At 39.3% G+C, this 14,821-nt stretch overlaps 1 protein-coding gene across 1 annotated transcript in view; it reads left to right on the top strand.

The window, feature by feature from the left end:
- Positions 1–14,821, top strand: part of LOC143975011 (uncharacterized) — a 76,395-nt gene that overhangs the window by 19,241 nt on the left and 42,333 nt on the right. The window contains exons 6-10 of the mRNA XM_077476923.1: positions 506–616; positions 5,230–5,289; positions 8,783–8,939; positions 11,685–11,883; positions 14,516–14,594. Of these exons, the coding sequence (XP_077333049.1) occupies positions 506–616; positions 5,230–5,289; positions 8,783–8,939; positions 11,685–11,883; positions 14,516–14,594 (606 nt within the window). The remainder of the gene's footprint in view (positions 1–505; positions 617–5,229; positions 5,290–8,782; positions 8,940–11,684; positions 11,884–14,515; positions 14,595–14,821) is intronic.

Raw genomic sequence — 14,821 nt, 5'->3', positions numbered from 1 at the left:
AAGTGCTATTGTTTATCCTTTGAGATAAACCTGGGTCCAGGGTTGCTTACTGTACAAAGTCTCCTACATTGCCTACAAATGCATGAGTGCGGTGATCCTTTGTGAAAACAGATGTTGGTCTTTTTCATCATGTCCTCACAGGTGAACATTGTCTAATGCAGTGTTTCTCAACTCCAGTCCTCAAGGCACCCCAACAGGTCATGTTTTCAGGATTTCCCTCAGATGAAACAGATGTGGTAATTACTATGGCAGTAAAACCGATCAAAGCACCTGTGCAAAATAAATGGGAGGCCCGAAAACATGACCTATCGGGGCGTCTTGAGGACTGGAGCTGAGAAACACTGGCCTAATGTCTATGCCAAGCTTTGGACAAGCTTTGGACATGGATTACTGGCGTGAATAATTATTGCTCAGTCACAAAAATAAAAGATTTATCATTATAATGTCCAGTGTGTACATAATAGCTCTGGAAATAGTGTTACTGATTATAATAACTTCTTTACAGGTAAAAGGCAGGGAGATCCCTGGTCCTCTCTTTGATTTTGGTCTACTGATATACCATACGGGAAGAAGACTTTATGAAAGTAAAAGTGGACCCTTTTTCTATTTATCAAAGGTAATCTATATGTCAGCTCTTAGGCCAGGTTCTGTAGTAAAAGACAGATACTGCCCACCTAGAGGCCCTGATAACCATCTCAAGAGTAGCAACATCAAGATACATGTTGTTTATGAGTTTATAAGCCATTGGTTGAGGAATAGCATTTTTGAGACATTCTCATCTATCAAGTTGTAAATTAATGTAAATTATTTTTAATATTCATTTGCTTTGGTTAAATTAAATAGAATTTATGGGATGGTATGGACAATGTATAGCAGCTAGACATTTACAGATAATCTGGCAGTAGAAAGATGACATGACAGAGGTGAGGACAAACTCTACTGGGGGTGCTTTATCTTTTGTTTGCATGGTTTAAGGAAAACAGTAGTGATAGAAGATGGGGGCTCACATTTTTGCCCCCTTATAAATAATACTATTGCCTAGCTGTTTCTGGCTTCAGTATTTTCATTGACCTGGAACAAGCATAAAGTCAGAACATTTAGAAATTAAAGCAGTTTAAAAACAAAACTGTAATATATTGTAGCTTTCCTGTTTTTAGATTCTTAGGCTACATTTGTTTTATATTTTTTTAAAAAGTTTTTTTCTTTTTTTTTCTTTTTTAAATCATGTAATCTTTATTTAAAGATTTTTTTTTTTTATGCATGCTTCCCACATCCACAATTATAACAACATTTAACATAAACATTCTATTTATACAGTGCACTACTTACCATCCTATTGTACATATAAATATCTTATCATACTTTTGATTTACCCAAACTTATCATTTTTACATTAAAAATTGCAATTCCTTAATAAAAACAAATAAAGAGAGAATCGTTTCATTGCCAATATTACTATCATATATATTATATCAATATATCGTAATTTATACCTCTCTATAAATTAAACATTTCCATATTTTTTCCTAAATATTTTAATATTTCCCCTTTTGGTATACACAAATGTTTATTTTCTTATCGTATTCTTTACCTCACTCTCCCATTCTGCACAGGTTGGTGGATTTATTGACAGCCATTTCCTTGCAATCAATTTGCATGCTTAAAACAAACATCTAAGTATTGCCCTTCGTCTATCCCTCATATTATTATACCCTTCCATATACCCTAGTATACATAACATTGGGTCTAATCTAAGAGCTGTTCCAAAAGCTATATTTATAGTATCAATAGCCTTACTCCAGTACCTATTTAACTTTGGGCACCTCCAGATCATTTGAATAAGGTCTCCCTTTAAATCACTACATCGTGGACATTTGGCATCCAGCCTCCGTCCGAATAAAAATAGTTTCTGGGGGGTACAGTACGCCCTGTGCAACAGCAATAAATATGATATTGATTGAGATGGAGATAGGAAGATCACCGGACCTGTTTCCAGTATTTGTTTCCACTGCTCCTCTGTTATATCTCACAAGTTTTCCACCCACCTACCCCTACAAGGAAGCTCCTCATTCCCCTTTATTGCCCCGTCACATATATTATCATAGATGGCTGAGATCAATCCTTTAGTTGAGTTTGCATTGATTATTTTACGAAGCATAACCACATTACTCTTTTTGCGATATGGCACTGCGTCGCTTTAACTGACAATTGCGCAGTCATTTGACATTGTACCCAAACAAAATTGATGTCCTTTTTTCCCCACAAATAGAGCTTTAGAGCTCTGCAGTTTTTATTTTTTGGTCTATAAATGACAATTTTGAAAAAAATACTCTCTGCTATAACACATCCACATCCAAAAAATACATATATACTAATTTATTCATCAGTTTAGGTCAATATGTATTCTACATATTTTTGGTAAAAAAAATCTCAATAAGCATATATTGATTGGTTTGCGCAAAAGTTATAGCGTCTACAAAGTAGGGCAGAGGTTTAGGGACTTTTTTATTTATTTTTTATTGTTTTTACTGGTAATGGTGGCGATCTGCAAATTTTAGCGGGACTGCGATATTAGGGCGCACAAATCTGACCCTAAGTGATGCTTTTTGGGGACCAGTGACATCAATACAGTGATCAGTGCTAAAAAAATGCACTGATCAATGTATAAATGACAGGAATGATGATAAGGGGTTAACACTAGGGGCAATCAAAGTGTTAATTGTGTTCCCTGGGTGTGTTTACTAACTGTGTGGGGGATGGGCTCACTGGGACAGCACAGGGGACCGAGATCGCTGCTCCTGATTACTTGGAATAGCCGATCTCAGTGTTGTCCCCTGTCAGAACAGGGATCCGCCAAGTTTACATAGGCAGTTCCCTGTTCTGCCTCTCTGTGGTCCGCAGTATCTCATGCGCAAAAAAAACGCCATACAGGTACGTCATTTTGTGAAGCCGGGCCACCCTGCTGCAGTATATGTGTGGTGGGTGGTCTGGAAGTGGTTAAATTGTGTATCCAAATCATGCCTAATTTTCAGATATTTATGAAATAGACTGGTTTGGTAAATCATATTGAGAGAAAAAGCTGGGAAAGAACTGGGAACACACCGCTCAAAGCCACCTGTGAGGATCTGATGAGCTGCTGAAGAGATCCGGGTGCCTGCCTGGTCCGCAGCCAGGGAAATCCAATGGAAACAAAGAAGAATGACGGCTCATCCAGAAGTAAAATCAAAAGAATTTATTGAAAGTGCATAAAATCAAGTGAACATGACAAACATCAATCCAAAAAAGGTGCTCAGTGGACGCGTTTCTCACAGACCTGCTTACTCATTACAATCATTCAATATTATGTATATAACCACACAAGTTTAGGTCTATATGTGCTTTCAATAAAACTTTTGAGATACCCCTAGTGGTGGACTTTTAAGGCACGTACAATAACTATCCAGATTTTTTTTTTTCAAACAACAATTTTATTGAAAAAGGTAAAAACAAAAGTAGAAAAGTATATATAAAACAAGGAATGTATAGGTACACTGAAAGTCTGTACATATATAAGTTACTTCAAGTATCCTACGCGTTTCAGAGAAACTAAATCTCCTTCTTCAGGGAATATGTACAACTGTAAGATATAATCTATTAAAACAGAGAATAGAGTATGCATTAAACAAAAGAATTCAAATTTTGTAGAGAAATACATAAAATGCTTCACTATTGTAATTATCACTTACATTTTCAAAACAGTGTGTTGTAAAGACATTCCATTTTAAAAACACAATGGAAAGCCAGGGTAGTTGTTATCAGTAATTGTTCTGCCCCCTTGAGGTCTTCCCATAGGATCACTCCAATAGAACAGGCCACAAAACTGGCAAGATATTAAGGAAAGGGGCCGAGACCCCCCACCCAATGGTGGGCAATTGGAGCTATTGGGCTCCCACCCGGAAAAGACACTGGGGCAAAGTAAAAGTCCACCACTAGGGGTATCTTAAAAGTTTTGTTCCAAATTTTGGATGTGGCACACAAAAATTGTAAAATTATTGCCTCCCATACATTTTTTTGTATATGTGCTTTCAATTGTTTCCTCAATTCTAGAGGCACAATTATGGGTATTAATTACAGATATCAGAATACAATATTTTCATTATAGTGACAGGACAAAGTTGCAATGTTTACCAGCTAGTGAACACTAATTCATTGTTTGTTTTCACGTATTACCTGGAAAGGTTGTATAATACGTGGAATGCATTGTTCATATATTAAGGAGAAAATATCAGTAGACACTGTATTGTATGTGTGTATATTTAAAAAAAAAATTATAAATATGCTTTTCATCCATCGGTACTGCTAATACCTTTTTTCTGTGCAAATGGATCAAATGTCAATGTTTTCCTTCTATTTTATCCCAATGTTATTAATTAATAAACAATAGAATCGTTTGGAAAAATACTGCATAATGGCTACAAGGTGGAGCTGAGGGTCATAGGAAACATATACTCTTTTCTTATGACCGTTAGCTCCATCTAGTGAGTATAATGTGGCATTTTCCTGAACCACTCTTTTTTTAATGAATAAATAATATTCAGCCTGTATTGGAAATAGCCTGTAAACATTTGATTTTGCACCATTCACACAAGAGGAGTGTCCAGTTACTCTGGACAAATAGCTATGCAAATATTTTGTATAAATACACCTCCTAGAGTAGCCAGATGTGGTTTCTAGGATGCTTCTCAAGTATACGTCAGTTACACAGAGAACCAAACATTCAAACATGAAAGCTGCTCCACACCACACCAAATACTCCAACCCTCCACTGAGTACCCAAAGCAATATATACTTATCAAATAGATATGACCATACAAGTGTAGGCCTGCATGTGCTTTTTTTACTCAATCCCTCAGCTTCCAATGTACAAAGACTTCTGGCTGGATCCTGAATCTGCATGAAGGTTGACTGCTGTTGCTCTGTGTTTACAGGTTCCCGGCAACTCTCAGAGTGCCAAAGGAGGGGAGAGAAATCACATAAAAGAGCTTCTCTATATGTAGTATATACCTAAAACGTAAAAAAAATAAAATAAAAAAAAAACGAGTTGTCTGACTTTCTTAGGAACTGTCTCATGCAAATTCAGACGCATTTTGCCTCTGAAAGCCCAGTTGGTCTAAACACTGTTAATCCCTGAGTGCAAAATGTCAAATTTTGCATGCAAATTAAATGTAACAGAATTTGAATTTATTGCAGGTGGAAAGTTACCACGAGGCCAGACTGTGGAATCAAATATTTGTATGGACCGAGGAAAAGGTGATAATTGTATTGCATTCTGGTAAATTTGTTATATTTTTGTGCTTTATACTAAGAGTATTATTGCAATATATATATATATATATATATATATATATATATATATATATATATATATATATATATATATATATATATATATATATATAGCGTTCGCTTCTGCACGCGAGCTCGGCGGGACGGGGTTTCTTATTTATTTTACTTTCTACTTTTTATTTTTACACTGTTTAAAAAAAAAAAAAAACTGTCACTTTTATTCCTATTACAATGAAACATCCCTTGTAATAGAAAAAAAGCATGACAGGACCTCTTAAATATGAGATCTGGGGTCAAAAAGATATCATCTCATATTTACAATAAAATGCAATTAAAAAAAAATGCCCCTTTAAGAGCTATGGCCAGAAATGACGTTATGACATCGCTTCCGCCCTACAGTGTCATGGACTGTCTAGGCACTAAGATATGAGGAAAGAATACATTTCCTCTGAATCAAATGTTAATATTATAATACTAAACACACGCTGTTTCATTTACATTATCCTTTCTGTTTGCTGTATATGGAAGATTGTACTGTAATTGTTTTAATAGAAAACTTCCTAATCAATATACAACTGTCACATGACACAGCTCTTTCCCAGCCTTTCTGCAGGGAAACATAAGCAGGAGGAGCTTCTAGTCTAGCTACTGGTCATGTTTAAAAAAAAAAAAAAACTGCTTTTGGAATACAGAGTAAAAAAAAAAAAAATAATATTAATAAACGGTTTTAAACCGTCATACAAATATAATACCGTATTTATCAGCGTAAAACACGCACTTTTTTCCCCTTAAGATCGGGGGGAAATCGTGGGTGCGTGTTATACGCCGATCCCCCACCGTTTCAAAGCTTCTCTGCCGCTCTCGCCGGATTTCGCCTATTTTTGGCTGTTCTCGGCTATTTTGGCCTGCACTTGGCTGTTCTCGGTGGCTTTCGGAAAGTGGAACCAGGCGCCGCCGAGATACACAGAACATCTGCTCTGTATCTCAGTGGCGCCATTTTTAAACGGCAAAGACACTGACAAGGGTGCAAATGACTAACAAGGCTGCAAATGACTGACAGGGCTGCAATGCAAGGCTGCAAATGACTGACAAGGCTGCAATGGAAGGCTGCAAATGACACTGACAAGGCTGCATTAATGGGCATTTAAATGTAAGTTTTTTTCCTTAAACTTCCCTCCTAAAAGTTTTTTTTCTTTTAAATTCCCTCCTAAACTTGGGGTGCGTGTTATACGCCGAAGCGTGTTATATACCGATAAATACGGTATTTGAAATCTTTTTTTTGGCAATAAGATGGTGTGGGTGAATTTTTGCCAGTCACTAAAAACTGAGCATGTGCAGAGCTGTTCTGCAAAATCACCAACTGCATTGGGGACATGGACAGAATGGTGAGATAGAGAACAGCAGGATCAACCAGGTTTTTTGCAGAATACAGAAAACGGATCTCATAGTGACTGAGTGAGTATGAACACCATGTAACACAGCATTTATTGATTGTTTCTTATGATGTGGCTTTAGTGACACTTTAACCACTTCCCGACCAGCGCACGACGATGTACGTCGACAGAATGGCACGGGCAGGCATATTGGCGTACATGTACGTCCAATATTCGTTGCCGCCGCGCCATCGGGAGCGCGCCATCGGGAGCGCGCCGCCGGCGGCGCGCTCCCGCGCTGGTCGGGACCCCCGTGAGTCCGGTCACGGGACCCGCGGACTCGATCGCCGCAGGCATCCCCGGGATCGTCTCACGGAGCGGCCGAATGGAGGAAATGCTGTATAAACAACATTTTTCCATTCTGCCTAGCAACTAGTGACGCTGATCTCTGCTCCATGTGATTGGAGCAGAGATCAGTGTACACTAAATGAAAGCCCAACCCCCCCACAGTTAGTAACACACCCCTAGGAACACTTAACCCCTACACTGCCACCCACTGGTTAACCCTTTCACTGCCAGTGTCATTTACACAGGAATCACTGCATTTATATAGCAGTGATTACTGTATAAATGACAATGGTCCCAAAAATGTGTCAAAAATGTCCGATGGGTCCCCCACAATGTCGCAGTCACAATAAAAATCGCAGATCGCCGCCATTACTAGTAAAAAAAAAATTATAAAAAATGATTAATAAAAATGCTATAAAACTATCCCTATTTTGTAAACGCTATAACTTTTGCGCAAACCAATCAATAATCGCTTATTGCGATTTTTTTTACCAAAAATATGGAGAAGAATACGTATCGGCCTAAACTGAGGGAAAAAAATGTTTTTTATATATTTTTGGGGGATATTTATTATTACAAAAAGTAAATAATAATGCGTTTTTTTCAAAATTATCGCTCTATTTTTGTTTATAGCGCAAAAAATAAAAACCGCAGGGGTGATCAAATACCACCAAAAGAAAGCTCTATTTGTGGGAAAAAAAGGACGTTAATTTTGTTTGGGAGCCACGTCGCACAACCGCGCAATTGTCAGTTAAAGCGACGCAGTGCCGAATCGCAAAAAGTGGTCTGGTCTTTGACCAGCAAATTGGTCCGGTCTGAAAGTGGTTAAGGACACTGTATAATAGGAAAATAATATTTTGGGACTTCCAGTCCTCCTGTTAGTCTGTTGTGGAAAAAGTGATATTGGGGATGCTAGATCTAGTCATTTCCCAGAACAATTTTACAATGTGTTGCTAATTAAGTCACAAAGTATTGGGGGACCTATAATGGGAATACATGCACCGTCTGGGTAGGGGTGTCACCAGCTCTGCCGTTATAGCCACTCCAATTCTCCACGAGTTTGTGCAAACTGCGAAGTGCAGGTGGGTATCTGACTGAGTACACAGAGACCAGCAAATTTATTATACTTATATATAGTATATAAATATCTGTATATATCCCTAAGTAAGAAAGGTGTGTTCTTTTCCTTGGTGGGGAAATCCCACTATTGAAAGGCTTAGGCCGCGTACACACGGGCGGACTGTTCGCCCAACTTTGTCCGCTGAACAGTGTTTGGGCGGACAGTCCGCTCGTGTGTGGGCTTTCAGCGGACAGTTTCAGCGGACAGTTGGACGGACAAGGTTTTTCGGAATTTCCGAAAAACTGTCCGCTGAAACCTTGTTTCAGCGAACAGCCCGCTCGTGTGTAGGCTTGTTCGTCAAACAAAGTTGCGCGCATGCTCAGAAAGGATTTTCACGCCGAAAGCTTTAATGCAGTGTATAGGACGTCGTATTTTTCGTCCCGTCGTACGTGCTGTTCACGTCATCGCGCACGGTTTCAGCAAACTGTTCGTTCGTCGTGTGTGGGCATGTCCGTCCATGCTAATTTTGAGCGGACTGTTTGCTGAAACTGTTGGACGGACAAAGTTGGGCGAACAGTCCGCGCGTGTGTACGCGGCCTTAGAAAGTAGTGACTTGTTGAAATTTTGATAATGCCCGATTGTATACATTAGTTGATTTTGTTGTTTTACTATGTAGCTTAACCTGCCCTTGGGAAGCATAAAGGCTACAGTGCTAATCGAAAGCGTGTTGGCTTCCTTTGAAATGGAAGAAATCCTGTATGAGCTTAGACAACATTCTGCTGGGTTAAACTGTGGCATCTGGGATTACTCTGCATCTTTTGTCAACAAGTTTGGTAATTAAAACACTTTAACTTATTTATTGCATGTTATGTGTTAGCATTTAGTAGGGTGCCTTAGTAATTAGAAGGTGCATTGGGACACCTACACAAGTTTATATTTTCTTTTGACTTCCTTGGAAAACGTAAAAAAGAACTGAACAGACAAAAAGGCAAGCAGAGAACAAAAGACTACTCATCATCAATATGGCCTATGAGCTGCATTGTGTCTCTTTGTGGAGACAGTCATCTTCCTAGAGAGGAACATGAATTTGCTTCCTTATGATGGAGTTGCCTCTCTGTTGTTTGGTGATCTGATAACTGGTGGGGAATATTCAAGAAGCAGTGGAGGAGAGGTGCAGAAAGCACAGTTCTACAGAATAAATAAAGCAGGGAGATCCTTGTACTGCAGGTCCACAAGTACAGTGTGCCCTTTCCAGCAAGCCGCATTAAAGTCACATCACCAAATTTCACCCCAAATCTCGTAAGGCTAGAAGATCTCACACTGCAGGTACACTGCTATTTTTCAAGAGGAATTCAATATAAAAGGTGAATTGTTCAATATGCTGCTTCGGCGCAATTAACTTTTCTAGATAACCTCTATGACAAAGAAAAAGTGTTTTTTGAGTGTTTTGTTGTACGTTTTTTATGTGCATTTTGAGGGGTTTTTTTTGCATGTTTTTGTACAGCTATTTTTTGAGTGTTTTTGAGCTTTGCCATTTCTTTTATTTGGCCAATAGAGAAAAATATCATCAAACTGTGCATTATTTGTTGCTATGTTTTTCAGCTTTTTCATATTTATTATTTATTTAATATTTATTTATTTATGATTATTTATTATTACTATTTACTTTAATTTAATTATTACATCTGTGCAGAGATACAATAAAAAAAAGTGTGATAAAACACAAAACGCAAGCTTCAACACGGGAAATACGCTTCATAAACTCACCAATCTGCCCAAGTTAAGCTACAAAAGAAGCTCTAAAAATGTTTTGAACATCAGGCATTTGCCTTCAGGTGACTTGGAGTGAAGACTTGAACCAACTCCATAGAGTATAATTGTTTTTTTTCTCCTCCATCGTTTTGGAGCTACAAAATGCTCAGGTGTGAATGCAACCTAAGAGAGGTAGAAGCCACATTTAGATTATTGAATGTTGTGCAACATCAGTCTCCTAGCCTTATGACTGCTAGTCCATTATACATCTGGGAAATGACAGAAAAAAGTAGGGCAAGTGCTACTTTCATCTATTTCTGTTCAGCCATCTATGTTTGAATAATCGCTTGTTGTTTTATTTGATAGATGGCCAGGTTCTATATGCAAACTCCAGTCTGTTCTTCTTCTGAAGTTGTCGTGGTTCACACTGGTGCGATGCGGGAAACCTTGCGATTCAGTGTCAGTTTGCACCTGAATCACACACTGGTTCACACTGACATAAGCGAACCACTGGGGGTGTCAATGTAAAGTTAATTAAAAACAAGAAAAAATTAACACCACAATATGCTATTATGCCCCGTACACATGAGCAGAATTTCCATCGGAAAAATCTTGGATGGTTTTTCCAACGGAATTCCGCTCAAGTTTGGCTTGCATACATACGGTCTCACAAAAGTTCTCTGAACTTTCGACCGTCAAGAACACGTTGACGTACAACACTACGACGAGCCGGGAAATTAAGTTCAATGCTTCCGAGCATGCGTCAAATTGTTTCCGAGCATGCGTAGGAATTTTGCGCGTCGGAATTGGACCAGACAATCGGAATTTCCACCGAAAAATAGAGAACATTCTCTCAATCTTTTGCTCACTGGAATTCCGCCAGCAAAAGTCTGATGGAGCATACACACGGTCGGAATTTCCGACCAAAAGCTCTCACCGGACTTTTGCTGGCGGAATTTCCAATCGTGTGTATGGGGCATAAGAGTAATTTCATCTATAAAGGGTCAACAGTTCATGTGCATTCAAAGTCCCACTTTTCAGTGAATAAAGTGCTTGTGCTTCAAATCAATAAAGGTTCTCCAATTTCAATGTGCAGACCAAGGCGCCCCACATGGATGTGCACTCACACTTATAGGTTGACCCCCATCTCTAGGATGGTCACTTGTGCCTTGTGGGGATAAATTAGCCCTGGGTTGTAGCCTCCAAATCAGCTAAGCTCAGGGTGGTCCTCCATGAATTGGGAGAGAAATGAAAGTGAGGGGGCTCCCATACTAATTTTATTAAAATTAATTAAAATACAAATGAGATTCCCTCACATGTTAAGGTGCCTGATTCCTAGAACACAGTGTGATCAGCATGTGTATACGAGGGGTTTTCGTCCAAAAATTTCCTGTTTTCCAGATGGATGTATGGTCGCGATGACACGATCAAGCCTCGACGTGGTTCTGCCAATGAGAGTGGCCGTCATCAGGAAGCTCTGACATGTAAAGTTAATGACACCCCCAGATCAGTTCATAGATCACAGTACAAACTTTTAAATGGTGTGAACACACATTCCAATTCCAATGTGGACCAAAAAAAGGGTCCTGAATGGCTGAATTTGCATCACACAGACATCGCATGTGAGCTACACAGCAATCCAGTGCGAATCACATGTGATGTCTGTGATTGAACAAGTGTGAACCCAGCCGCTTAGTGGGGTTAGTTGTGTGTTGGGAAAAATATAATTTTATGTAACATTTGCTACTTCTTCCATTGCTTCTAAAACATTCAAAATTAATTGTTCTATGTTTATATTCATGAAATATGTTTTTCCATAATTTTAGGACATAGATTGGAGTTCTTACTGCCAGATCGCAGTAAGTATGTAAACATGGAGAAAAGGTTCCTCAAAAGCTACATGGATTTACTGGTCCAGACATGTCATCGGCGAGGAGCCCTGGCTACGGGTGGCATGGCTGCCCTGCTTCTCCCCGAGGACAAAGAAAGTAAGGAGTATAACAGTGTCATGGAAGCTGTCAAAAGGTGAACAAAATAAATATTTAGCACACTCATCTAGAACACTATACTGCTGTACTTGCTACAAACTAGAGCCCCATACACACTATCAGATTTTCTGCTGAGTTTTTTTCCTTCAGATTTACCAAAACCATATAATATGAGGTCAAACCTTGGGAGTTTCAATTTGTATGCAATCAGACAGGCCCTTGCACTACATGGTTTTGGTAAATCTGAAGACAAATCAGCAGAAAATCTGATATTTATTTCAGATATCTAATACTATATCTAGTATTTATGGGGCTTAAAGCTCAGCCTTGTTAGTGCAGCCTTGCTCCCAGTGTCTATTGCAGCCTTGCAAGTGCAGCCTTGCCAGTGCAGCCTTATCAGGGCAGCCTTGCCCCAGTGCTGCCTTGCCCCCAGTGTCTATCACTTCGATTCATTTAAAATTGGCGCTGCCAAGACTCGCCGGAGCTGAGCGAGCGCTGCCTAGATTGCAGGGACTGGACGGAGCCGAGATACACATAGCCGAGTGTACTCGGCTCTTCTCGGCTCCACTCACAGTCACGCCCAGTCCCGCCCTTTGATGGACATAACACAGGTCCAATGGCGGGACTGGGCGTGACTGTGAGTGGAGCTGAGAAGAGCCGAGTACACTCAGCTATGTGTATCTCAGCGGCGATCGCTCCGCTCCGCTCACAGTCAGCGGAGATCGAGGGGGATCGGCATATAACACGCTCCCACAATTTTCCCCTGATTTTAAGGTGCATGTTATATGCCGATAAATACGGTAGTTTGATGTAAAATATAAGCAATATGTTAGTCCAGCAGAATATTTGTATGTAAAAACCTATGATGTGGATAAGGTTGTTCAGAAGCCAATTGGTGCATTCTTGGTGAATTATTTGATTTGCAGGAATAGCCTGCTGCTGATGCAACTGAGTTTCTACATATACAGTTAAGTCTCAGATGGCCACTGTATACCATCCAGTCCTAAAATTTACACAGCTCTGTGGCACGTAATCCTGTCTAGGATTGTTTTTCTCTGCTGTGGTTAAGCAAAACGCTGGTTCCTTCCCCAACCTTTGATTGGGCAGTGAAAGGTAAGCAGCAGGCTGATGATCTCATCTCTCTGTCGCTCTTTCTCCTATCAGTATGCTCTTTGTTAGAACATAGGCACTGCAGCACAACTGACTGGCTCCTTGTTATGCTTCTCCCTCTTCCAGTCTGAGTGCTGATATACAGTACATTGAAAACCAACAGGCAGGGTCAAATTCAGGTACTTGCACTGCTTGTTTTAAAAAAAAATACATTGAATGATATATTAATAAAGAGCTGCAAGAATTTGTCTTTTATGTGTCTGAATTTTAGCTTTAGGCTTACTTTAAGAAATCTATAGCTGGCCATAGATGGATCGATATTTGGCCAGTTCAGTAGGAAATGGACAAATTCAGATCCATGTATGGGCAGGCTGGTTGTACTGAAGTTGATCCAATCGATTTCTTGCGATCACTATAGCCGCATGCAGTGATCATTGTATTCTGACGAAACCTCGCACTGTAAGAATACAATACTGAATGTATTGATGAAGTAATTGAGTTAATCTATGGCCTTCCTTAAAGTGATTGTAAAGTCTCTTTTTTTTTTCTATAAAAATAACATGTTATACTTACCTGCTCTGTTGCAGTAGATTTGCACAGAGCAGCCCAGATCCTCCTCTTCTTGGGTATCTCTTCTGTGCTCCTGGCCCCTCCCTCCTGTTGAGTGCCCCCACAGCAAGCAGCTTGCTATGGGGGTACTCAAGCCGAGCTGCAGCTCCGTGTGTCCATTTAGACACAGAGCTGTGGTTCAGCCCTGTCCCCTTTCTCCTGATTGGCTAACTAAATTTGATTGACAGCAGTAGGGGCCAATGGCACCACTGCTGTGTCTCATCCAATCAGAAGGGAGAGTCTTGGAAGGCCGAGACACTTGTGTACATTGCTGGATAGAGAGGGACCTTGGGTATGGGGGGGGGGGGGCAGCTGAGGGGGGCTGCTGCACACAGAGGGCTTTTTATTTTAATGTATAGAATGCATTAAGATAAAAAACCTTCTGCCTTTGCAACCCCTTTAAGCTGACAATACACAATACAAACTGATTTTACAATCTCCTTTTGATCTACTATCAGCTATGAAAGGGCCTGTGTGATTCGATACAAAAAGATTGGATTGTTTAGGTTTATGCTCATGTCACATTTTTTTTTTTACAAAGTTTTTTATAACTACATTATATAGTATATGGTTAGCTTGAATTGCTGCTTGATGAATCAGTGCGTATATGTGTATTTTACATGGATTTTAATGGTAATACTGGAAATATACAGCCATAAAAAACATGTTAAAGACATTTTCAAAACACATAAAAATATGTCTTTGTTTTTAATGCAGAAGTATGAATAGCATAATATGAACTTTTATTGGCGTAGTTTTTGACTTGCTACCCAGAAATGACCATCCATCAAAGAACACAGTCCTGCCAATCCTTCCTAAAAGTCTGTGACAAGAAAGTGTCTTTTTTTTAACAATCCAGAATTCAAAGCTAGAGCTAGATCATACACAGTATATAATATACCGTATGTTTTCCTAGAAACATCATTTGTTGACATAAATCTTCATTTTAGGTTAAAGCTTTTTGAAATCAATGCTGGAGTGGATGGATTTATGGTGTATGACATTGATCTGGTGTTGCCAATGCAGAAGGTAAAATAAACCTAAAAAAAAAGGGTAAAACAAACTTCATAAATTGGATTTTGCTATTGTAGACTGTGTTCCATTTGCTTGCTGCTGATCACCATTCCAGCACACACACAGGTAGAAACAAACAACATTCTGAGACTTTTTTTTTTTTTTTTTGCTTTGCTCCCATTGCTCACTGGCAGAACTGAGAATGCAGGATATCACTGATTTCAAAAGTAGAAACGCTGTCA

The sequence above is a fragment of the Lithobates pipiens genome, unplaced genomic scaffold, assembly GCF_037356315.1.
Source record: "Lithobates pipiens isolate NorthernLeopardFrog02 unplaced genomic scaffold, aLitPip1_a1.2 Scaffold_13, whole genome shotgun sequence".
Classification (NCBI taxonomy): domain Eukaryota; kingdom Metazoa; phylum Chordata; class Amphibia; order Anura; family Ranidae; genus Lithobates; species Lithobates pipiens.
The sequence above is the reverse complement of the archived record's forward strand: the minus strand, read 5'-3'. Positions and strand labels throughout refer to the sequence as shown.